General features: G+C 32.4%; 1 protein-coding gene across 1 annotated transcript in view; it reads left to right on the top strand.

Moving 5' to 3' along the window:
• LOC117687527 (uncharacterized) overlaps positions 1-26,731 on the top strand; it is a 70,566-nt gene that overhangs the window by 10,106 nt on the left and 33,729 nt on the right. Inside the window, exons 3-18 of the mRNA XM_066084846.1 lie at positions 20-181; positions 385-399; positions 15,892-16,163; positions 16,319-16,405; positions 17,136-17,537; positions 18,258-18,343; positions 18,507-18,570; positions 18,679-18,864; positions 19,030-19,271; positions 19,396-19,681; positions 23,824-23,988; positions 24,085-24,253; positions 24,484-24,674; positions 25,236-25,475; positions 25,888-26,002; positions 26,319-26,429. Coding sequence (XP_065940918.1) covers positions 20-181; positions 385-399; positions 15,892-16,163; positions 16,319-16,405; positions 17,136-17,537; positions 18,258-18,343; positions 18,507-18,570; positions 18,679-18,864; positions 19,030-19,271; positions 19,396-19,681; positions 23,824-23,988; positions 24,085-24,253; positions 24,484-24,674; positions 25,236-25,475; positions 25,888-26,002; positions 26,319-26,429 — 2,793 coding nt within the window. The remainder of the gene's footprint in view (positions 1-19; positions 182-384; positions 400-15,891; positions 16,164-16,318; positions 16,406-17,135; positions 17,538-18,257; positions 18,344-18,506; positions 18,571-18,678; positions 18,865-19,029; positions 19,272-19,395; positions 19,682-23,823; positions 23,989-24,084; positions 24,254-24,483; positions 24,675-25,235; positions 25,476-25,887; positions 26,003-26,318; positions 26,430-26,731) is intronic.

Here is a 26,731-nt window from a genome sequence, read left to right as displayed (position 1 = left end):
TGTTTTGCTATTTATATAGATACACTGCCAGAACCCAATGAAATAAAGAATGTTAAAGTCTGTCAGGTCAATTTTGATAGTCCGTGTTCACGCCACCATTATATCAAAATAAGGAACTGTGGCACGTTTTATGTTTATGAATTGACACCTTTAGCCAGTTGTCCAACAGCCTATTGTTTTGGTAAGAAGCGTGTCTAATACAAAGCTATAATTGTATAATGTTTGATTAATAAAATTTTAACACTATTTAAAGCATTCAAACATAAATTCAACATTTTGTTGCTCTCAGGTTTGTAAAGGTAGCATATTTTTATAGCGTAGAGTTATCTTATATTAGCAATGGTAATGGTCGTATGTTGTAAACTCTTCATTTTCTTTTAATAGAGAAAACCGAGTCATGTAAGTAATAACTCCTTTATTTATAAATAGAGGCATATTCCATTAAAAAAACCGCACTATTGGTCATTGATTGTTTGTCAATTTTTTTTCAGATATATGTGAATGCAATGCTTAAATATAACGAACACGGATATTGCAAATTTACGGCTATAAGAATTCTTTTTTTATCATAATGATATAAAACTATAAAAGATTGCCGTTTATAACGAACTTTCTTGAAATTATACATTTTATCTGGTTCTAAATTTAACTTTGATTTTCTGATGGTTGACATTGCATTTTGGGTCGAAAGAGGTATAGCGCCTTTTCCCATTATTTCGCCTACACCTAGCCTGTGTTTCGATGGAAAGTGCCTGTTACTACCTGTTACTAAAATAAGCTTCAGGTTCCAAGCGGTTGCAATATGATTTTCGAAACCTGGATACACTGTACTGATTTTATTATGGTGTCTGTAACAACTGAATTCAGGAAACTCTGTGTATAACAGTAGTTGATATTCAGAACCGTGATAAGTTCAAGCAAAATGCAATGGATCTAAGTGTAAATAGAGTACATGCATAGTGTTAATGAAGAGATCTGTTTTTATTAAGTATGCTCATATTCAGACTAAATTTAAAAAAACAAGAAGGCCACATGAGCCACATCGCTCACCTGAACAGCAGTACCTTGTAACATTCTATTTCGTAGCATACGTTTTTTTTCTATTTTAAACATTGAACCCCTTTCTGGGGCCCCATTATTGGTCCGAGGATTATGGTTGGCTTTAACAACATAAATAGTAACATAGGAATGAAAATGTGTAGCACTGCGGCGGGACCGCACGTACACAGCCTGAAAAAAACTGATCGTAGAAGAGTTCCACATCAAAAGGAATAGCTCTGTGTCTCAGACTGTACAGGACAACATCAAGAAAGATAACTCTTGGTTCCACTACATTAGACTTTACACAATTTGAGGATCCTTGCATAGTAATCTCACAAACTGTAGCATTATAGTTCTCGAGAAAAACTTTTTAAAAACATTTTCAATATATATTATTATGTTAAACTTTGAACCCCTTTTGGGGCCCCAGTATTAGTCCAGTGCCAAAGCTTTATTTATTTGGAATCTACATTGTTGAAGGATGCTTGCATAGTAATCTCACAAGCTGAAGCACTATAGTCCCTAGAAAAAGATTTTTAAACATGTTCCCTATATATTTCTATGCTAAACTTTGATCACCTCTTGGGGCCACAGTATTAGATTGAGGGTCACAGTTTTTATAATTTTGAATCTACACTATTTGAGGATGCTTACGTAGTTATCTGACAAATGGAAGTATTGTAGTTCTCGAAAAGAAGATTTTTAAACATTTTCCATATTTACTTCCACATTTAACTTTTAACCCATATTGGGTCCCCAGTATTAGTCCAGGGGTAACTATTTTAAAACTATCGAACCTACATTATCCAAGGTTGTATGCATGATAGTAATCTCACAAATTGAAGCATTATAGTTCTCCCCTCTTGGGACCCCAGTATTTGTCCAGGGGTCACGATTTTACCAATGAAGATTCTACATAAGCCAGGGATGCATGCATAGTAATTCCACAAACTATAACATTGTAGTTCTTGTGAAGACAAATTTTAAACGTTTCCTTTATATTTGTTTAATGTTTCAATTTTTAACCCTCTTGGTGCCCCATCATTTATCTGGGAGTCACGATTTTTACAAATTATAATCTATATTATTTATGGATGTACCTGTATGCATAGTAATATCCCAAACTGTTGCATTATAGTTCTTGAGAAGAAGATTTTAAAACATTTTCCTATACATGTTAATTTTTAAACCCCTCCGCGGGCCCCAATTTTAGTCTTGGGGGTCTTGATTTTTACAATTTAGAATCTTCACTATATATACAACCTTTTGTGTAAATATTGGCTTTTTTGGTGCAGTAGTTCTTGAGAAGAACATTGTTAAACATTTTTCCTATGTAGTTCTATTTAGAATCTTCACTATACATATCAAAGGCCGGGACGCCCACAGGGACCTCGAGCTGACATTTTCTTTAATATAGGTATCATTAATTTCAATTTCTGTACCAATAGTTGTATATCAAATAATATCAGAATAAAAATATTTTGTGTACCTAAATTCGTACATATTACAGTATTTATTGCCAAGCAGACAACATACAAATACACATAAAACATGGGTCCATCAACATGAGTTCACAATAGCCCTCGTCATGCACCGGGTCACATTCGTTCTCGACCAGGGAGCCCGCGAGATAGAGATCTGTGCACGCGCTGTCTGAGTTAGATCGTACGTACAATAACTCCATAAATACCACAATATGCTACTATATTTTTAAATATGCAATTTTAACATCACTATGTGATTGTATACTCAGTATATTTCCTTATAAAATACGTAGTTTCAAAGTTCAAAAATAAATTATCTTTCTGCTTTAAACACTCTGAGAACAAATTTCATGGGTTCATCATTTGAATACGACGGTAACACATTACCAGTGTTTCCCTAATTATTATAAAACATACTTTTTAAACTTTAACTCCCGTGTGAAACAAGATTATCTATCGTATGGTTGTTTGCAAATGAATCTACACCACGTGCGTTGATTTGCCGTATCTATAATGTTCAACCAAACTAGCTGCAATATTGCAACAAAATCACAAGATAAACTTATCGCCTATTTATTTATTTTGGAGACCGTGCCCGATAACAAATAAATTTACATATTAAATCTTATTTTTATCGGGCACGGTATCCAAATAAAAGGTAAGCGATGAACTAAAATAATATTTAGTGAATTTTTACACCTTATCGTATTATCGTTATATGATTCTGGTGCAGTGGTTCTTGAGAAGAATTTTTTAAAAACATTTTTCCTATGTATTTCTATGTTAAACTTTATACCCGCATGGGGCCTCAGTTTTGGTACGAGGGTTACGATTTTTACAATTCAGAATCTTCACTATATATACAAAAGCTTTTGTGTAAAAATTGGCATTTCTGGTGCAGTGGTTCTTGAGAAGAAGATTTTTTAAGACACGCACCCTATACTCACTGTTTCGCAATTATCTCCCTTTTGAAAAGGGCTGTGCCCTTTATTTTAACAATTTATAATTCTCTATCCATTAGGATGCTACAATTTGGAAGAATTTGGCCCTGTGCTTCTTGAGAAAAAGTCGAAAATGTGAAAAATTTACAGACGGACAGACGGACGGACGGACGGACGACGGACAGCGGGTGATCAGAAAAGCTCACTTGAACCTTCGGTTCAGGTGAGCTAAAAACACAGAAGAATAGATACATGCAACTTAACCTCTCTATTCTGTTCATGATTCAATTTAAGTGAAAAAAAATTAATACTACGTGGATTTGATCCAGCGACCACAAAATCAAAAAGACCTCCGCGTTATCACTAGGCCACGCATTTAACATTTTCATCAGATGCATTTTCAATATGTATGGCTATATACATGATTGTATTTGAAAAGACACTAATTGAAATATTTGTCTAATTTTCAGTACGAAGACCACGTTAAACCAGATCTAACTAATTCAATGTAACGTGTACTTCAATACCTGTAGAACATAATTTTAATCGGATGTCTTTGGTTTAGGGTGGTTCAAATAGTCAAATATCCAAATTTGTATCGTATACTAACTACTTTCCTATATATTCCTAGCAAAATTTGAATATTTCAATGATGTCGTGTAAGGTTATTAAGACTCTTAAAGCATGGTGGTTGTGTAATTTGCGTTTCTTTGAATAATGTTAAACTAAATATTGTTTAATATTAAAGATGTGTGATGTTTGCAAAAAGCTATTTATGGATAACTGATAGGGTGATGCTCCGCTTGACATGTTACTTGTTGACACATTAACACAACACATTTTTCAGGAATTATAATGGTCATTTATTGAGGAAATAAATGACAAAGAGTATTTAAACAAAGGAATGTAGCCAACTAACAATCCTACATTCCTAAAACAAAATACATGTATGCACAATACATACACAAAAAGAAATGTAGTTATAAAAAATACTACCTCATCAAGCAATATACATTTATATACAATAGTACTGTTTAGAACCTAAACAGTCCAAAGGTTAACATAACAGTATCATAATTAATACCAGAATCAAGTTAAAAAGTACATGATGAAAAAGTTACAAATGTAAATTTTTAAAACAGCGTCAAAGATGGGGCCTTTGCCGCCACATATCAACAACCGTGACAGGTGTTGATAAGCCCCATTTCACAAGCGAACTCCTGCAGATTGCGCGGGCTACTGACTTTCGCTCAACCAATTCCAAAGAAACTTACTTAAGGTAGTAGTTCGTTATTAAAAACTTCTGATGAAGATCGGTTGGTTCCTATGAATTGATAAAATCTCCGTACGTGAGAACTGCCAATGCATAGCGTTGTCATTGTGTCATTGTTGATCACGTGATCTCTTGTTTACATTGTGTAATTCTGCTTCACAGTCCAGTTTATAGATTTTGAAAGCAAATAAGGCTTAGTTCTAAATTATACAATCACAAGAAATGTTATAAGAATCGCCAACTGTAATTCACAGTTAATTCCCGAGTAACTTCAATGTCCGAATAAAGATCTCGGATTTGAGTTTACACCAAAGTCGAACAATCGAAGCACCATTCGATGCAAATTGCAATGGCCTTCCTGAATTATTACCTGAGTCTTCAATCAGTTTGTATCCTCTGGTCACGTGTTCCTTCTGCTACAACAATCGTGATATATGGTATCAATTAAAGCTCGCAAAAACACCAAAAACCACACTAAGGCTTGCTCCGATCTCTTTTACAGAATACAAACAATGGCGACTGACGCCAATCTCCTATGCGCAGACAATGTAAATAATACTAAGTCATACACAAAAGGCGCGAAATACAATTTAAATAAAGAAAATCATTATCCATTATTATTAACATCATAAATATGTTTATTTGAGGCCAAATCGTATATTAAGTGCGCTATACCTCAAATTTCCTGACGCCGTTATATTCTGACTGATCAATGTGCGTGAAAACCATTGTGAAATCACTTGATGTAATTCTAAAGTTTCAGAGGTTGGATGCTGCATACAATTGATTCTCTGACCTAATTTATCGGCGGCGCCATATTCTAATTACGTGATTTACCACCGTTACAGTGCTGACAACGTTAAACAAGAGTTATACTTACTACGTCAACTTTGTCTCGTTTTGTTTGTGGAACATCATTGTGATGGATAAAAAGAATTGTAAATATATATTTAAACCTATTTTATTTCACGTTTGGTTTGTTCTTGGTCTTTGTTTGTCATTTTGTTTATTACACAGAGAAAACTCTGATCCGTACCCGGCCACCTCGCACATTCAATGTAAATTTGTTACATAACAATGTCCTCTTACTTGGCTAACGTTATCTCTATAGTTGCCTCGACCCCGTCCATTGTTGCCTTTACTCCATCCTCCCTGATAATTGTTGTTCGACCATGTCTCTTTTCTAATATCTAACTTAGCTAATATCTGATTGAATTTTTCATCAAACTTACCATCAAGTGTCTTCTCCATGTCTTCCATTTTCTTGTTCATCTTCTGTTCAAGTACCTGTAAATCTGATTCTGTTGACAAACCATGTTGATGTACAACTCCTTTCTTCTCATCAGCTCTGGTACTAATAGACAATTCTTTCTCAACCCTTCTAATTTCTAACAACAACTTATCATGTTTGGTAATGGAGACATAGTTATGTCGGGTGTGACCTTTACGTTTTTCTGATCTCCAAAACTTATGTCTAAGTAAGTCATTCTTAGAGGCTTTGTCAAGATACACATTGTCTATTGCATTCTGCAACATTGTTTCTAATCAACACCCAAAGGAAGTAGCACTCTCTGATGGTAAATGATAAGCACCGAAAAATTCCTGCATAATCATTCCATTATCGGAAACTTCCCTAAATAGTATGTCAGGTTTTCTAGTATATCTCTTAATCTAGCTTTCTCTACTAATGGAATCAACATTTGCTTTGCTGTTCCCCTTAAGGACCCTCTTAAACTCTGAATGGTGCTACTTTCTTTAACTGCAGGATCATTTCTTGTATTGTACCTTGTACATTGTACCTCGTAACGCCACCCTTTATACGACACGCCCCCCTCTGCGGCGGATCATCCCCAGAGAACTGTAGGATTATGAGAAACTGGGCTTGATTTATGTCATACACATGAGTAACACTACTCTCATCTCTTTCACTGTAACCCTTTTTCTTTCATCTTCAGATGGAACTTTGGTATTAACTTTGAATTTCACACCATTAAGCTCATCACCGTTTTCAAATTCAAATTGTTCAGAAAGTGGGTCAGGTGGAGGGGCATTCTCTTCAATCTTAACAGACTTGGATTCCCTATCCCCCATCTCAGGTGTACTAGCATCAGCACCAGCAAAACCTATCTTATAATCCTCCTCTAAAAACATCTATCGACCTTTCTTATCAACTAACATCTTATTTCTATCAGCTATGGAATGATCTGACATAACAGATACCAACTGAACTTCGACCTTCACAAGCACAATTGAACATGTAAACACAGTTAATCAATTCAACTGAAATATAGCACTGAATTGCTATGGCTTCAAGTTTAAAACGCAGCGCTTTTGTAAAAAAAATCCAAAAAAAAATCACCCACACACACACTGGCTCGGTAAACACACAGGTTGTTTTGTCACTATGTCTAACTACTGATTAGTACTTCAGAAATAAGTGCACATAGTGATAGATACATGTAGGGTATTAGCTACGATTGGTACTGACTTAACTAAAATTTCACAAAAGTAAACAACAGCAAGATTTGAACATAAACATTGGGCACAACACAACCCTGAAATCAAATGATGAAATAAAATTCAAAATGAACAAAATATAAATCAGCAAAATTAAAATCGAAAATAACAGGAAATCAAAAACAGCTGATTGAAGTTTCCGGAAGAAAACAATTAAGTCTGGTTCGGATTCAAGAATTCCTTTCTGTTTCAAAACACAACCACGTGGATTACGAATATGCACACTACACTGACAGACACGTCACACAGAGTAATAAAATTAGTATGCATACTTGGTAAAATTACAACGCATAATTTACAGTACATCTTTTCTTTCGCTTCCGTCACTTGTAAGCTGTTACCTTGGCTTTTCCAATGATATGGTTAAATGCTCACCCATTTATTCATTCCTTACCAAAATGTCGTTTGCAAGTGTACAAATCTTCTTTAATTCCAACAGTCATTGGGGAATGGATCTCCCTACCTCTGCATATCAAGGAGGTAAATTCACTATCAACCTTCATCAATTTAATCACTTTAGATTAAGATATTTTAAATATAAATAAATCTCCGCCATCATACTTCTCTTTTGGTGAAAGATCCTACAATATAATACATACTAAACTACGTCATAATTGCATACTAGATTGTGACTGATTTCGTTATAATATCATTGATAGCCCCCTCTATGTAAATGTGGAAAAGTTGAAGACACTTATCATTATTTTTTCTAGTGTACTAAGTATGCACGCGCCAGAGATGAGCTTTTTGATAATGTTTTTAATTTAAGATTCGAAATTTGAATATAGTCAACACACATGTGCTGCTCTGGGGCGATGTTACAATTAGTGATAGTGTTAACGAAACTTTGTTCTCTATGGTTCACATCTTCATAAAAAAAATCTAAACGTTTTTTGTAGTGTACTACACTTTATATATTTATATCTATTTTATAGTGCCATTGGCAACTTAAGTCATGCTTATGATATATATTGCATCTGTTTTAGATATATGACCTTTTACTATGCTTTATAATATGTTTTACGGTGCGACCGTTGGGGCGAGCGCAGTAGGTGATCAAAATGAATTATGATAAATCAATAAAAATAAAAGTAGTGACGTAAGGTAAATGAATTTGAATGCAAAATAAAATACTAGTAAATATACCTATTTTTCCAGTAAATTTTCATTATTCATAATTCATAAGATTTTTTATCTATTTATGTATCAATCTGATTAAAATCAGATCTTTGTAACGCTCCGAAATTCTGATAATCGCTGGAAAAAAGTGTAGCGACATCAGAATTTTTCGGAGCGAATCAAAGATTGATTTCCTCTTTTCTTGCAGCAGACATTTTTCTTAAACTTACAAATAAAAACTGACTTATCACCGATTCCCGTATAAAAAAAATTTGTTGATCACATAAGGAAAATGGATCCCCCGGGAGCATGTTATACCGTAAATAGTAGTGAAAATTGATCCCCCGGGAGCATGTTATACCGTAAATAGTAGTGAAAATTTTGAGCCGCTAAAGAGTTAAAGGCATACCACGCACTCCTCATTCCACACCCCGATTAGAATTTTCCTGATTTTGAGAATTTTATTTTTATTTTTGCTTGTGAAGATTTTTTGAATGATGTTGCCACGCCCCATTTAAAAAACGTTTCTGGAGATTACCGTAAATATAGTGAATAAAATAATTGTGAGCATTCATCCAAATGAGAGCAGGTTCCAGCTGTTTCCTATCTCTGAAGAAATGTCCCGATTCGTTAGCTCTGCAAGATTTTGAGAAGATTTTGGTATTTATATTTCAGCAGGTTTACAATAACTACTTGGAGTAGTTTCCCCTTATTGTGACGTCAAAGTTCACGTCGGTCAAGTGTTGTCTGTCTCTTTTAAAACACACTAAAAAAACTACGCGAAAAATACTGTTTTGTTTTCTTAAAAAGCATAACGTTCTGTTAATTACACAATTTATCTGTTTCTCAAAAGTTTTACTATGATTCTCGCGAGATGGTATCCAGTCTAGTGAGATCGGCCGACATTGAGGAATTGCATTGTGGGTAGAAATTTACTGACGTCGAAAAATTCTGTCGGATCAATGTGTAAGAAAACCATTGTGACGTCAATCGAAAGGACGATAACTCCGTTAGTCTTAAAAGTAATGGAAATTGGCGTTGTTATTTACACTGCATGTACATAGTCTTTTATGTTGTTCTCGTGAGAGTGTGAAATAGGAAACCATAATTACAGGGAACTACTGGGACGATTAAAACAAGGCATTATTGGTCCAATTTACTGACGCCAAAAAAAAAATCCGTTGAATGAATGTGCAAATAGTCCGAATTTTCTATTCACACACGCCTTGCCGGTAGTGCTCGCAATTATGTTTGTTAATATTTTTGTAGAGAGAGGGCTTAATAAGTTATGGAACTTGTGCCCAATCCCATTGTGTGAATATACAATAAAATATGTTCAAACCAAACCAAACCATTGCTCACGCCTCATAGTTACTCAATCACGTGATAACACACCTTTGGATCCATGCGTTTTCCCGCCAAATTCCTTCTGGTCCGTGAATAACGGTACTGGCCAGGTTTAAGAAACATTCACAATTCGCAACGAAATTTAAGACATAATTTTTTTCCATTTCGAACAGATTCATCACAAATTAATTTTAAATATTTAGCTTTTATAGACGCAGACGACACTATTCACAGGAGGCACACAGAGAATCTTTTCCTTTAAGAATTCTATGAAGTTTCGTCCCCCGGGTGTGTCAATGAAAAAAACTAGGCTGCTGGTCCCGGTCTTGTAGTTAACATTTTACATGAAGGATAGACGTGGGCGCGGTTTGTAGCCGGTGTAACGAAGAAATTTGACCCGGGTTAAAAATTGACCCGGGGGTCATTTTTCAACTTTGAATATTGAGACCAAAGGTGTTGAATAAAGATCCTAATCCGTTGAAAATTGACCCGCCTCGTGGAATTTTGATCATGAAACCGGTTCAAAATTCAACACCAAAGAAGCACAAATTAACGAATCAATATTATAACTTGAGTTTATTTAATTAAAAATTATCAGGTTTTATATATTTATTCTTTAGATGTTCTTGTTCACATGTTTCAACGGGGGGGGGGGGGGGGGGGAGGGGGGATTAAAATGAGACTTAAATAATTATTTTTTGAATTTACATAGTATCCCTTTAAATATGTACATGTAATAACTATTTTATTCACAATAAACTTTTCGCGTATAATTGCTGTGTGTGATATCTATATATTTTTAAAGAAATATATGTTTCTAATAATATTAGTATACATGGTTACACGTTAAAATATTCAATTTAGTAAATCTCTTTTTTTAATTTGCTGGAGAAGTGTACAAATATAAATAATTTTAAAAAACTACAATACCTCATATTATTTAATTTTGGTTTTACGTTCACCCAGTAAATTGAAACTTTGATATTGTTCATTGTAAATTTTATGAGTGGGTGTAAATAAAAAAATTACAGTATGTCATATTGAGATTTTTGTGTTTGCACCCACTCAGTGTGTTAAAACTGTGACTATCTGAATTTTGTATTCACACCCATCCAGCCAATAACAGTTTACAAAATGATGATATGCTAACATGATTGTACTCTTTCATGAACAGTGCTGTAGTAACTATATCTTGAAAGTTCCGTTAGAACTTTTGATGTAACTAAATATCATCAAATCGCTAATTTTTCTAGGCATTAACAATTCTGCTTCATGGAATCTGTAGCAAGTTAGCAACCTAATTTTTGTACAGGATGACAATAGAATTTTGATTTGATCACAAAATTTATCATAAATTTATTAACAGTAATTGTTTTCGTCAATAAATTGGTAAATTGCATTTTTTAAATAGAAATCAATAGTAGAAGTTCATACAGCAGCGTTGGAGTAAATGATTGACCTTCCTATCACAGCCACCTACATTATTAATTTAATTTAAACGTGTTATAAGACATGAGGTACTTGAATATTAAATAATTATCGGAATATTTATCATATATGATTGTATGACATATTGTTGGTAGACATGTTCACTCGCACCTACATTAACAAACATATCACCTTCATTTATACCTGCAGAGATACAAACATAATAATGAGATTTTCATGATCAAGCCAAATTGAAAAGAACAGTAAATAAAAGGGAACTGTATATTAAGTAAATATACAGGTATAATAGTTAAATAGGTTTAAACAGTGTACCTTAAGAGAATCAAAAACGCTTATGAGATCTAATTTAAGTATAAACATGGGAAACAATTTTACAATTTTATCAATATGAAAAATCAGAACTACCATAATTTATATAGTTCATATAAAATGGTACACTAATGTCAATAAGTTGTTTAAATAGTTCGTCTCTTTGTTGAGTGTATCTTAGATATCCAGGGGGAAAATTACATTTCCTTTAGATTCAGACCCACAGTATAAACATCGACTCACATCAGATAAAAAATCCTTAAATAAGTGAGCTTTACTAGCTTTATTCTGTAATTGACGTAAAATAATATTTTCTATTGTCTTAACTGAAAGGTTTGTAAGCTCTAGGTATATTTTGTTTTTTTAAGTTTTGACTTAAATATAAAGTTGATGAAATTTTTCTTTTCTGCATGAAGATTATTCCATAATTTACATGTAGACGGAGCAAAGCTATTGTAATAAGTATATAGTAGTAGATAGGGAAACAGCTCATTCGATCTATGATTATAAGTATGTTCAGTAAGAACATATGATTGATTTCAATCTAACATATCTTGTTGTGCTAAACCATCTATATTCTTGTAGAATATAATTAGTTTATGGTTATTCCTGCGAGATTTCAAGGTTTCCAAATTAAGCCTACTGTATAAAATTATTTTAGAAGAATTAAATCTGATCCCTGTCACTGTCCTGGTTGCTTCAATTTGTACATGTTTAAGCAATTCGGATTTTTCCTTGATACAGCTGCTCCAAACAACATATCTATCAGTTGTATACTTTTCGCATACCTTTTCATGTATATACCATTAATATAATTAGATCAACCATCCTCCGATTGTATATTTAGATGCAAACCTACTTTTTTTTTAAATTGATAACATTTTTGATGTAGAGGGTATATGTTTTTAATTTTGAGAAAATATATTACGTCAGTTGCCTGTGTTTCTAATTTACAGGTAAATAATAGAATTGAAAACTCAAATTAATATAAATAAATTGCAATTTTAAGAAGAGCCATGACTGTATATGCAGAAAATTGGATGGTGCTTCAAAAAAGTTAATCAGACAAGTTTTTGAAAAATTATTTTTAAGTCGTAAAAAATTTAAAATATGTGTAAATACGTATATGCTGTATTTATACGTATAAAAAAAACCCCAGTATATATGAAAAAGGATAAAAATATGACAACCAATCATTTATTATTTTATCAGTGAAATATTCTGACTTCTTCAAATTAAGCATAAGTATCTGACATTATATCCTTTTGTCTTGATATAAATATATATACCCTTTACCCAATAAAGCAGTATAGAGGTTATATATTTTCAATTATTAGAAAAATATACAACGTCAGGTGCCTGTCGAATAGAGCTCTGTTGAATTGCCTTAAAAGTGACGATAACGGGCAATATGTTTGTTAGATATATTTATCAGAGATTGTGACAAGTTTAATCTTTAAATTATGTCACATGAGGGAATGAAAACCATGTCATCTTTGTCATAAAGTATTCTAGCCCTACTCGCCTGCTCCATTCCGAAGCAAACCGTCATCTTCTTAGCTGTTATACATAGTATTGTAATAATAAATGGATATCATATTTTCAATCTAAAAACTAAATGATTGATTGGACATATCAGCCTAAAAGAAATTAGCCACGTCCGCATATGTATCGGACAGTATGTACATTTTAAAACTGAAACTTTCAAATGTGTGCATGATAGTACATTTAAACCGTGTAGAGTAAGTTCCAGTTCAGATCAAAAATCTGAGGTTTGGGTCAATTCTCAACAGCATCAATTTTCAACGGGTCGAGGTCATCAGAGTTTAGAAAAATCTTTCTCATACCGTTGAAAAATGACCCCGGGTATATATTTCACGATTTTGGTCTCAATTTTTAACGTTGAAAAATGTCCCCCGAGTCAATATTCAACGTTGAAAAATGACCCCCGGGTCAATTTTCAACCCGGGTCAATATTCTTTGTTACACCGGTGTCGGTAGAAATAACTCAGACAACGTGATTTGGTCAAAGGTTAACTTCATTCAGTAGAATTATAAGTTATACAAAAACCTGTAATAATTCATTATAATATTTAAAGACATAATATTTTCACATAAAGCAATTACACAATTACATTTATTAAAACGCCTTTCCGGGACAGCTTCCCCCAAGACAGACAATCTATATATATATCATCAGGATTGTCAACCGATGTGTGTGTGGACATAGAAGTGGAAAGTGTCCAAGTATTTAACATATAACATTTAGTGCAGAATATTGGCGGAAACAGGTAGAACAGGTTTTAGATATTTATAGATGAAGTCTGTGGTCGCTGGGCTAAAGATAAATAATAACACGCACACGAATACTCTCAAAACAAATGCTAAAGCGCAAGTACATATTTAATTTTGTTATATTCAGTAGTATATTCCCCGTATATAACTCTATATAGACGAATAGTCAATAATTGTAATATTAGCTCGTCCGAAAAATATTGACCGGTCAATATTTTTTTGATATTGACCGGCTAGGAATAATATCTAGAGAACATTCCCTCTATTTCAAATAATCGCCTCTGATTTGTTGATTTGTAAACGATGACGTAAGTAACCTTTTGCGATTCCAAAACAAGGTGACGTCATAATAGACAGTCAGTCAAGGCAAGTAAACAACGGACGCGCAATGCGACGGTTTGCTATCATAACGGACATAAGGATTTGCGAATAACTGTTAAGGAAAATCAGGTAGAACATCTGAATGTTAATTCTTACGGTCGGTGGAATATCACCAGTCACCGTTTAATGCGGAGGATATTTTGAAAATGAACTTTGCACAAAATTGAATTCGTGAATTCTTTGCTGAGCTGAGAAAATTACGGCGATCTGTTTTCAATTACTTTCTTAAATTTTGGTTTGTTTCTTCATATAACAAAACAAATGTTGACTGTGTTTTCGGGCAACATTGATTATATTAGCCCCCTTGGGACGAATATATTGCCCTCCGCTTCGCATCGGGCAATATTTCGTCCCTCGGGGGCTAATATAATCAATGTTGCCCTCAACCCCAGTCAATATTTGTATAATATAACCCTGGTTACAATCATATTATATGATATTGCATCATATTATAGGATATTGTATCAGGATTTAATATTGTATTGTGAATTATGTTACATTATGGTATTGTTTCGTATGATACGACATCCTATTGCATGATATGTTATCAAATAATGTATCGTATAATGCATTTTTTTGTTATATAATTTCATTTGAAAAAAAAAATAGATATCATAAAAAAAAAATAAAGCACAAAAACTGTTTAAAAAGCCCAAAGGTTAAAATTTTCATTAAGAACTTGGTACAGTTTCAGTTATATTTTACCCTGTTTTAAAGCGATTATTAACAATTTCTCAGGAAATTCAAATGTAACATTTATTTACACGAAAATACCCCTCAACTGATAATCTATACAGAGTTACCAGATTTAACTTTCAGAAGGGTGAATGTGACTTCAAAGACAGTGCATTTTCCTGTAATTTTTTATAAATCCGAGCAGAACATACCATTTCATTATTCGGTGTTTATTTAATAGAAAATTGTGTCCGCAGCTTTTGCCCATGATGAAACTCACATTATAACTTTTTATTTGATATCACATTAAAATTGATTTATGAGAAAATGCGCCATTTTTCATCACTTTTGATAACATTTTCGTTAGATTTGAAACATCTTTTGAATTTAAGGGCAAATATTGAAAGAAACGTTTTTCTGTATGTCTATTTTTCCTGCCATCCATCATTGTCTTTCTTTCCTAGATATTTAAAAAAAATGGAAAGAATTTCCATACTGGTATGTTATTTTATCATTAAAAGTTCAATTCTAACGCTTAATGATATAAATGTTTGTATTATTAGGGGTTGACCATGTAGCTTTTGGCTTGTTTTATTAAACGTTAGGTCTGCCGAGCGTTTGCGACGCTAATGATAAAATTGTATCATTAAGTGGCGATTAATCATTATAATTAGAGGCTAATACAGCGCGCGGAGTCTATAAATAGGAATGAAGTAAGAAACCAAAACATTCATAGATTTCGAGAACAGAGATATGTATCCGAGCAATCAATATTTTGAAATTCGAACGAATGATCTTTTACGAACTGAGATATGGTGAAACAAAAATCCAACCCGGGCGGAAGTTTAGACAAATTACAAATTTCGCTGAATCTCTGCAGTTAAAACTATCACGCCATGGCGTCAACCAAGCAAAAATATGACGTCGCAATACAAACGAAACACTGCACGAAAGCGTGCGTACTCGATCTGTACTCGGCCTCGTTAAGTAATTTTTCATTTCAGATTAAAATACATAATTTTCTAATACACACTTTTTGAAAAAAGAATATCTCTTTAAGGTGTGACAGATGTTCCTTTAAACCTGGCGGTAGGGTATCACGGAGTAACATGGGAAACAACTGTCTATGGAGTCGGCACAGTTCATCAGCCTGACGTTAATCTCGTATGCCTCTTTGATCGAATAGAAAACACAACCTGGTTTTATGATGTCACGTGGTATGTAGATGATACAGAGGTTCTTACACATCAGACAGTGTCAACTAATTCATCAGACTTGGCTTTGTTAAAAGGAACACAAATGCTAGCAAAGGAAAAAAAAGCTAACTCTATGGTAAAAAAATGATGTTTGATGAAATAAACTATGCATCACTGATGAAATGCTGATATTAATGTACATCATATTTAAAAAAATGAAATTAAAAAGCAAGTTGTTAACTGGTGAATAATTTTCTTATAGCTCTGATTGATTTTGCATTTTTTTAAAAGATACATTGCATTGTTGGGGCGAAAATTGATGCAGATGATATACCATGCAAAACAGTATCTAGTCCGCTGTTTTTTGCAGGAATAAAGGTATGAAATAAGATTAAACACGTATTTTTTAAAGTAAGCCAATTAAAAACAGCAACCAGTCACTGTACAAAAACTAAAATAAATGAACCATATGCACGATTGTCTACCGGAAATAAGAAAACTTAGAGGTAAACTAATGTTCCTCTTTTTCAAACACCCTTTTTTCTATTTATAACGAGTAAAGGGAGATTTCCCTGCAAATGTTAAAAACATTTTGGGTAAATGTCTGAGGAATACAATTAATTAGAACATTTTACATAATAGAACGGATCAAAAATGTTTATAATTTATTATTTTATATTTTATAACAACTCTCATGTGATCAACGAAAGTCACGTGACCAACGTGATCAAGATCACGTCCTGTCTACCCAATGATATTTAAATAAACCAATTCCAGACGACTGACAACATCTAAAAACTGGCCATTATACACCTTAACTTTACTGAATAGGTATATTACCTCGGTGAAATGATTTTATCAAACATCTCCGGTAGATAAGTTTTCAATAAAGGAAATGTTTACGGATATATTTACAAATGATTTGCATGAAAATAGGTACTTTCACAACATATCATGCGCTGCCAACATAAAACTTCAATATGATATTCAAGGTAAAATCAACTAGACAGTTATTTAAAGTTTCTTTAAATGAATGTTTTTTATTAATCGATTGAACATGTGATCGTTATACAATGAACTCCTTCAAAAAAGTTAATGTATGTCTTAGGTATTAACTCCGACGTTAACAATACCAAGGGGAGGAAAATCGGACGTACAATTACAGTTTACAATTCCTTTTGTGGATCAGCATGCAGTTTTCGATGATGACAATGGCAACCTCGATCATAGACAGTCCCCTCTAAGTATTAACATTGGGGTTCATAACACAACTGGAGATTGTGAAGATTTGAACAAAAACGCTTGTGAAACCCATGTGAGTCCTTACATGAAACACGAAGCAGACAAGTACAACACTAACGACTGGAAAAAAATCCACAATATCACTGTCTATAATACAGATAAAGATGGATATCTAATTGACAAGCATATCACCCTTCGTCTTGAAACAGGAGCAACACAAGGAATTGGGGGCAGAATATTTGAAAAGTTGATTCTACCGGATATACAAGTAATTTTGCTTTTTTCTTCTTGATCACACTGAGGGTGTGATGTTTATATATATATATATATATATATATATATATATATATATATATATATATATATATATATATATATATATATATATATATATATATATATTTATTTACTTTCCAAATATTTTTTGCATGTAAAGTGTGTGAAAAGACACTGTAGTTATAAGACCGTAACACACACAGGGTACCCAAAGGTTAGAATGACTAGTTTTATTATGACGTCACAAACGTTGAACGCTGTAAAATGCAACGTCACAAGCGAGAATCAAAGTTCACGCTTGTGGCTGTTACAGCGGCTCTTCCATTAATTTGAACTTACCCTTAGGATAAAACAGAAATTTTGACGTATAAATCACATTTGCAGACAAGACAAGATGTTAAAAAAATGTAAATATAAGTATTAAATCATTATTTTTTGTAAGATATAGTCTCATAACTACAGCGGTGTGTGCATACAAATTTTCATAACGCGCTAGCGCGCGTTACTCAATTTGTATGCACACACCGCTGCAATTATGAGACTATATCTTTCAAAAAATAATGATTCAATGCTTAAATATATATATATATATATATATATATATATATATATATATATATATATATATATATATATATATATATATATAAAGCACTAAAAATGGCTAACGACACATAAATAGATGTTTATCAAGATTTTCCTCAAATTCCAGATATACATTGAGGAGCCAAATCAATCTTGGAAAGGTGCTTATTGTGAATCTCACACAGATCCACATATGAAGACCTTTGACAACAAGTACAGCGCCATCAATTTCTCATTTTTAATTTTTTTAAAGTGTGAATGGGGTTCAATTTTGTTATTAACATAAAGGTTTTTTTTCATAATGCATATTATTAACAATTGTATTTTCATGTAACGTTTTGTCAAAGTATTTTTTTGCATAATTAATATTTTTTAGATACTTTGAATGTCAACTAGATGGAACGTTTATTCTTTATAAACACAAAATATTTGAACAAGAGGTTTGTATATATATATATAAAAAAAAACTTTCGCATTTATATTTTCAAATCATAAATTCAATACCAAAATATATTTCTACGCTTTAATTATTACACTTGTATTGTAAGGTACAAGAAAAACACCACTTATGCCACGAAAATTACTTATATCCGCGATGCAGCTGTGCAGTGGCAGTGCGGTCAGGAAAAGATGTTTTCATGATTGATGTCTGTGACTCAAAATTCCTAATACATTTTCCATTTTGTGGTGACAAAGTTTTGAAAGTGATAAGGGCAAATGACAAATATTATAAGGTATTTCTTTTTTCATATTTTTCGTAACTAGATGTAAATTTATGTTAATGTTGATAATGAATATAAATTTAAAAAAAATGACGACTATATCTAAATTTTATTTTCTTGAAATACACATTCGATGCATTGAAATGATAGCGTTTCATTTTGATAATATTTTTTTAGGTAACTATGCCAACAGGGACTAAAGTTGAAATCAAACTCCTGGTTTGGCCATGGAACAGTGGTAAATGGCAATTGAATATTGACATATTTCCATCACCCTCTGACGTGGGAAACTCGTCAGGTTTGTGTGGAGTTCTAGATGGAGATTATAAAAACGATTTTACAAGATATGATGGCACAGTAGACGACCCTGACCTTTATCATTATTCATACCCTCCGAACGAATTTTCAAAATCATGGAGGCACGTATAATTTAACATTGTTTAAATTTATATAATATTGTTAAATGACAAAACAAATGTCGATATCATAAATTTTTCTAGCATTTTGTGCATGGTTTTATTTGTTTACGTATTTAATTTTTAGAGTTAATGACACTTCTGAGGATTTGTTTGATCAAAATGTATATGATAATCTCGAATCAATATCGGGAGTTATGGACCGTGTTTGCTCATGCAAAAAGGAAGATAGAAATAGTCATACTGGAACTATTGAATGTAGTTATGGAACATACAGAGACTGTAAATACACTATCGGTAAACAGTTGCATTGTATTCTGAATCCAGAGGGGCAGTTAAGAAGGAAAAGAGATTTACGTCACTTAGAATATATGTCTTATTCTACCAAATCTGATATCAAGTCTTCTTCTTCAGTAAGTATTTAAAATGCATCTTTTTTTCAAACAAATTTGTTAAACAGTCTAGCATAGCCATAGACGTATGCTTAATATATGGCGTTTTTTAAATATATAACTATTGAGACTTTTGCTTTAAATAACAAATTAAAAAATACATAATATTAATCAAAGCCTTTTATGCCGAGATAAAGTAAATATGTAACTAATTACTAATTCGAAATATAAAAACAGCAAGTAGAAAACGTTTTATCTCTAACAAATAGAGACAGTTCTTTTCGAATTGTACTACAATCCGACTATCCCTTAGTAAAGATAGTTTTAGTTCGAAAAGTAAAGTAGAAAAAACTGTTAACAATGAATGTATAGGTATGGTCTTAAAGACAATGTTTCAAACGAGTCCGTGGTTGAAGTTAAAGCTCAAAGTAAAGTCAATTTCAAGTAAGAAAACTAAGTCATTTGGGACTTGGTGGGATGGTTGTGTTCGGTGACTTCTAATTAAAACTTAGGACATAAACTACTGCACAATATTCTACTGGAGTTTTTTTGTAGATCACGTTTAAAGGTTTATATGATAGAAAGATCAAGGTGTCCATGTAGCGCAGTAGACAATGCAGTCGCTTCTCACGCTGCGACCCGAGTTTGATCCCCGTGACCGACAGTAGTTTGTATGTGAACGGATATGGTGTTCGCCCGCTTGGACACGCGGGTTTTCCCCGGACACAATCGATTCCTCCCACATCAATGACCTCCTGGCATAAACATCCGCTTGAACGAAAAAAATTAATATACGTTGTAAAACGTCTTTATCAATCGCTGTAAAATAAAGAAGTTCAGCTCAGATTAGGAGGTCAAGGTTAAAGTCAAGGTCATATTACAATTTGAGGGAGGAGTGTTCTTTATAGAAAAAAATAGAACCCACTTGTCAAGGTTTAAGATCAAAGGTCAAGTCGTTCTAAAACTTTAAACACCCACTGTTCAAAAAGGGATGACTTTTCAAGAGTAAGATTAGGTTTCTAGCATAGAAATTTAAGACATTTTAGCCCCTCAATACCCCTTTAAGGAGTTTAAAAGTGGCACCTTTAAGCCTTTCCGGTCGATGCATTGTGTTATTTCATAGATGTACTATTTTAAATATATTCAGAAAATATTGAGAAAATTTAGCACACCTAAATTAAATTCAACATTTAAATTCCAATAAACAATTTTATCGTGTCAAGAAGTTGGAAATACACAATATATTAAAATGTAACCTCGTAACTTTGCTTGTTACATATTTTTCAAGAATCGTTTAGCATTTGTTCAAATTTACGATATATTTTCTTTACTCTATTTACCCTCTATCCGATTTTAATAGCGAGCTCTGCCGACAAGGCGTGTGTGAATAGAAAATCCGGACTATTTGCACATTCATTCAACGGATGTTTTTGGTGTCAGTAAATCGGACCAGTAATGCCTTGTTTTAATCGTCCCAGTAGTTCCCTGTAATTATGGTTTCCTATTTCACACTCTCACAAGAACAAGATAAAAGACTATGTACATGCATTGTAAATATACTGCTGACACAACGCAAATTCCATTACATAAGACTAACGGAGCTATCGTCCTTTCGAGTGACGTCACAATGGATTTCTTACACATTGATCCAACAGAATTTTTCGGCGTCAGTAAATTTCGACCCACAATGCAATTCCTCAATGTCGGTCGATCTCACTAGACTGGATACCATCTCGCGAGAATCAAAGTAGAACTTTTGAGAAGCAGATAAACTATGTAATTTCAAGAACATAATGCATTTTAGTAAACAAAACAGTATATTATGGGTATTTTTTTTAGGCTGTTTTCAAAGAGACAGACAACACTTGACCGACGTCCCAATAAGGGGAAATTACTCTAAGTAGTTATTGTAAACCTGCTGAAATATAAATACCAAAATCTTCTCAAAATCTTGCAGAGCTAACGAATGGGGACATTTTATCAAAGATATGAAACAGAAGTAACTCATTAGGACAAATGCTCACATTTATTTTATTCACTATATTTACGGTAATTTCCAGGAATGTTTTTTAAAAGAGGGCGTGGAAACATTATTCAAAAAATCTTCGCAAGCAAAACGAAAAAGTAATTCTCAAAATCAGGAAAATTCTAATCCGGGTAAAGCATTGGAAGTGCGTAGTATGCCTTTAACTCTTTAGCTGCTCAATTGTGTCTTTATTTTCCATTCCATTTATTACATGCTCCTGGGGGATCCATTTTCCTCATATGATCAACATTTTGTTTTGTACGTAAATTTGATTTTTTTTCAAACGGGGGAGGGGGGAGTCTGTGATGTCAATTTTTTTAATGTAAGTTTTAGAAAAATGTCTGCTACCAGAAAAGAGGAAATAAACTGTAATATACAATATGTTAAAATCTTTATTATTCAACAACTTTTTATCCGAGATAAATTCTATATATAAATAGATAACAAAATCTTATGAATTATGAATAATGAAAATTTACAGGAAAAAAAAAAGCATGTTTATTTTACTCTGCATTCAAAATATTTACTTTACGTCAATAAGTGACCCAGCGAATCATCATTTTAAAATTGTAATTTTAATTCTAATTTCTATTCTAAAGAATACATAAAAAATGAGGACGTTATAACTAAAGGGCTGTGTTTAGCTCTGCTCCCTTACGATCCTACACCTTTAAACATAGAATTTCAAGAATATTTTCCCGGCTGTGTATTACCTTTTTTATAGGTTTACTCGAAAGCTGTTTGAAAAAAAGTTATTTATTATTTATTTATTTAAAATTATTTAACAAAGAACCTCTCATAGACCAATGACAGCGGCTCATAAACCTGGAGGTGGTCAATATATTTCTTAACGAACTTCTTTGAACAAAATTAGGGTGTTTCTTAAAATTCTAATCTTTTCAAAATTGTTATTTTTTTTATCTCCCGCCTTTTACATGTAAGGTGTGAGGTCTGATATTTTGTAAATGGTAAATTATAGACACTTTTAACAATTAATTTTTTTTACAAGTTTTCAAAATAAATTTTATTCCAAAATTCACCGATTTTAAACCCTACGTACTCGTGCCAATTCAAATTGTATGAGCTAATTGCATAATTAGGGTCCTCTGTTTTTCCAACGGAAGACTCTTTTGTTTTTGTTAGGTGTTTTTTTTTCTCTATTTTTCATTTTTATCATTATTCCTTTTTTTCTTAACAATCTTCTTAAACCTCAAATATCTCGAATATGCTACACGGGATTTTTACGAAATTTTCACCAATAATACAAAATATCAAGGTCTTTTATCTCGTACAGTTTTGTTGATAACGTCACTTCCGATCGGCTGTTATATTCGTTTTTCTTTTTGTTAAAAGGGATTTTGTGTTCCCTTTTTCTAAAAAATGATTTAAGATAGGTAATTGAAAGCTTCAGAGATGATAGATTTTTTAATTCCTAGTGCCGATCAGGTAAACCTATAATCATCCATCACCGGTCCGCTCAAACAGCATTTTTGCAAAACTTTGTTTTAAAAGTTTTTACAATTTTATCCATAAGAATATGTTTAAAACTTATCAAATATTAATATGAACAGGTTGTTTGTCACTTCCGGTCGTGACCGGAACTGATTCCAAAATTTGTAAATTTTTTCAGACGTTTAAAGCATACATGTTTTGTGGACAATTTTGTGTTGAATACAAAACTAAAAACAGTTTTAATATCGGACAACGCATTGCAGAGATATTGAAGTTTAACAATGACCTTTTCTGGAAATCTTTATTTTGTAGTGTAGGACCAAAAATTATTCTAAATGGAAGTTTATATAGTAACTCATACATGTAATAAATGTCAACATTTTATATCAACTATATCATTAATTTATAATCGAACGGAAGACCCATTCGTTGCTTGCAACGAGATCGTGTCTAGTTGTTACAATATTTTTTTCCATTAAAGACTGATGAAACTTAAGAAATAAAATAGGTCTCATCAGAAGTTCTTATAAAACGATTGAAAATTATTATCTTTTAGCTAGAAGTCAAAAGCCTTTAAAAAACTAATATAAATATATGTTTCATGATTATGATTATGATATCACAGAAATCAGGTTTTTTTTTCAAATAAAAAAACAAACAGATAAGAAATACATTCATGTTTCAGATGACGCGAATAAAACGAGAAATTGCGCCAGACGTAAAAAGTTATGAAGAAGCCGAGTTGATTTGCAGCAGCGCTTTTGAAGCTTCAAGGCCGTACCAGATATGTCTCGAATACATTACTGACTTAAGTAACACATCATTGACGAATTGCATTTTAGATGTCATGGTATCAATTTTTCTTTTGATTGAATTTTGACGATCTTACATTTTTATACTTTTAAGTTTCATGTTACTATTAAATTTTACTGTTACATTTTATCAGATGACAGGTGATAACAACTTTACACATATTCACATCGAGGCTGCCCTGGAACAGTGTTCTGTTTTTGTTGTCTTAAACACAACTTTTCAAGAGACAGAACCTGAGGTTACGTATGCTATTAAATCCTTTTGTCAGAACAATTGTAGCGAACATGGAGTTTGTGATGCTGGTGAGTGTTTTTGTTTTAAAAATCATAAGTAATTGATAGGAGATGCCTTACTTTTAGTCTTAATCGCATCGATGAGAGTTTTTGTAAATGATAAAACAAACATGTATGACCCTTTTATATGCAAATGCATCAACTGGTATTCTGTAACATAGCGTGTTTTAAGTTCAAAGCAAATTTCTGATTATTATTATTATTATTATTATTATTATTATTATTATTATCATAATTAGGTAATTGTACTTGCCCTGAAGGATACGCTGGCAGCGATTGTTCTTTTGATCTTCTTGGACCACCAGTCATCTCTCACATTTCAGACTTTGGTTTTTGCGATAAATCAAAGGAAGCATGTGATGAAATAACTCTGTTTGGGAAATACTTCGTAGAAAAAATGAACACAAACTGCTTCATGAATCGACACACAGTAATACAATATTTTAACTTTATTTCATTGTATAATAGTTTGTATTTCGGCAAGAATTCTTGTCATTTGCCCAACATACTGTGGATCGAATTTATTTGAATTTTAAGTTAAGCAATAGGAATACGTACTCTAATTGTTTAAAGCACGTTAAATTCTTTTAAGAATATATAAAAACTACAATGATATAATAATTCTTCTGATATGAACACAATTAAGTGAATTGAAATACAAGAATTAAAATTTAATGTATCGAAACAATTCCTATATTTTGCAATTGAGATTTACTTGTCTTTTCTTTTAATTATATGTTTTTAAAGTGTGTAATTTAGTTTTATTTCAGCGACTTTGATGTAACAAAATTACGTTACAATCATTATTCGTAAAATGATTAAATTGATTCATTTGACTATGAATTTGTGTAAAATTTAAACTCTCTAGGCGTTAATTCAATGCTAAGCAATATAACACTTATAATATATGGACTATACCAGTGTATATGTATCTGAAATGTACTACTATGCAGTAACAAGAATTGATGTTATGATGGTTTTTTTTATTAAGCTGAAAGAAGATGGAACCTCTCTGTCGATCGTTGATTATGTTGTTAATCTAGAAGAGAGAACATTGTTTGAAGGATTTTGTTCTCTGGATTACGAGCAAGACAGTCACTGGGTGACAGAATTCAGCTTCAATATTTCAAATGACGGGAGCAGATTTACAGAAAATTTTCATGTTTACACATACCAATCTTATTGTCAGGAATATAGAAATGACACAGGGAACATCACATTTGTTTTTAAGGTAAAAACGTATTGACGACGTTTTCCGGTTATTGAATTCATTTTCGCTCACTAAGCGTCGGTTTTATCCGATTACATTATAGACAGGGTGAATTTCTGCCATTCAGTCACTTAATGATAACTAAATGGTCTGGAAATGTGATTGAATGGCATAGTTATTCCATTCAATCACATTTCAGTTAACATTCACTCACTTTTTTAGTTGACTGAATGGCAGAGATTCATCCGGTGATATATACAATGTTTCCATGGCGCATCCAATTTTAACCAATGTTCATACATTTTTTCATTAACATACATGTATTATTTTTTGGCAATGGTATTTTTGTGATCTAAGGACTAGGCTTAACCAATGATAAATGACCAATCGCATGATATATCATATGCTATAATTGAGTGTTTGAACACTACAGGATGGATACTGTTACATCAACAACACATGTGTGGCTAATGGAACAACAAACACAAACAACAAGTGCGATATATGTATAACATCGATATCAAAATATAACTGGTCTTATAATGAAGGTACAGAAACAAAAATGAAATAAAAACCATTTTGTCAACTCACAACTTTTTGATTGTTTTTCTATAATACTTGTGATGTAGTCATGATTAGATAATAAATGTAGATAAAACCGACATCGTCTAAATGGTTTCTTTTACAACTGCACATAAAGAAAAACATAAATATAAACTTTTTTCTGTTATTATGAATACTTACCGTTGAAAAAATATTAAAATTTGAATCATTTCTGCTTATTTAGCTTCCAGTTTTACTTTATACATGTACATACTTTTTACATGTATACATGTACTTCATATCATTATTTTGTATTTTTAGGTCACTGTTTAATATCCGGTGCCTGTTACAAATCTGGAGACATCAACGGCACAAATCCATGTAGCGTATGTGATCCTTCTGTAGACACAACAACCTGGTCACCTAACACAAGTTGGTTCCTCTAAAAAGCAATTGTTATTTATTTAAGAGCATGTCTACGAGAAAACCATGCAAAAGGTGGTGGAAGCAAGGTTCTCTGATCAACTTCATATTTTTTGTGTGCATCTATATGAAATAATATGCCACAAATTTTTTTTAGATGTGGTAAGTCTAAACTTGGTTCTACAGCACTGTTACTAAAAATAGCATTTTGACCCTTTTAAGAATAACATTTTGCATAATTCACCAAATTATTGTTAAGAAATCTGAGTTTAGTTTAGATATAAATTCATAAAGTCATTTAGAGTTAACAC

Source organism: Magallana gigas, chromosome 1, assembly GCF_963853765.1.
Source record: "Magallana gigas chromosome 1, xbMagGiga1.1, whole genome shotgun sequence".
In the NCBI taxonomy this organism is placed as follows: domain Eukaryota; kingdom Metazoa; phylum Mollusca; class Bivalvia; order Ostreida; family Ostreidae; genus Magallana; species Magallana gigas.
The sequence above is the reverse complement of the archived record's forward strand: the minus strand, read 5'-3'. Positions and strand labels throughout refer to the sequence as shown.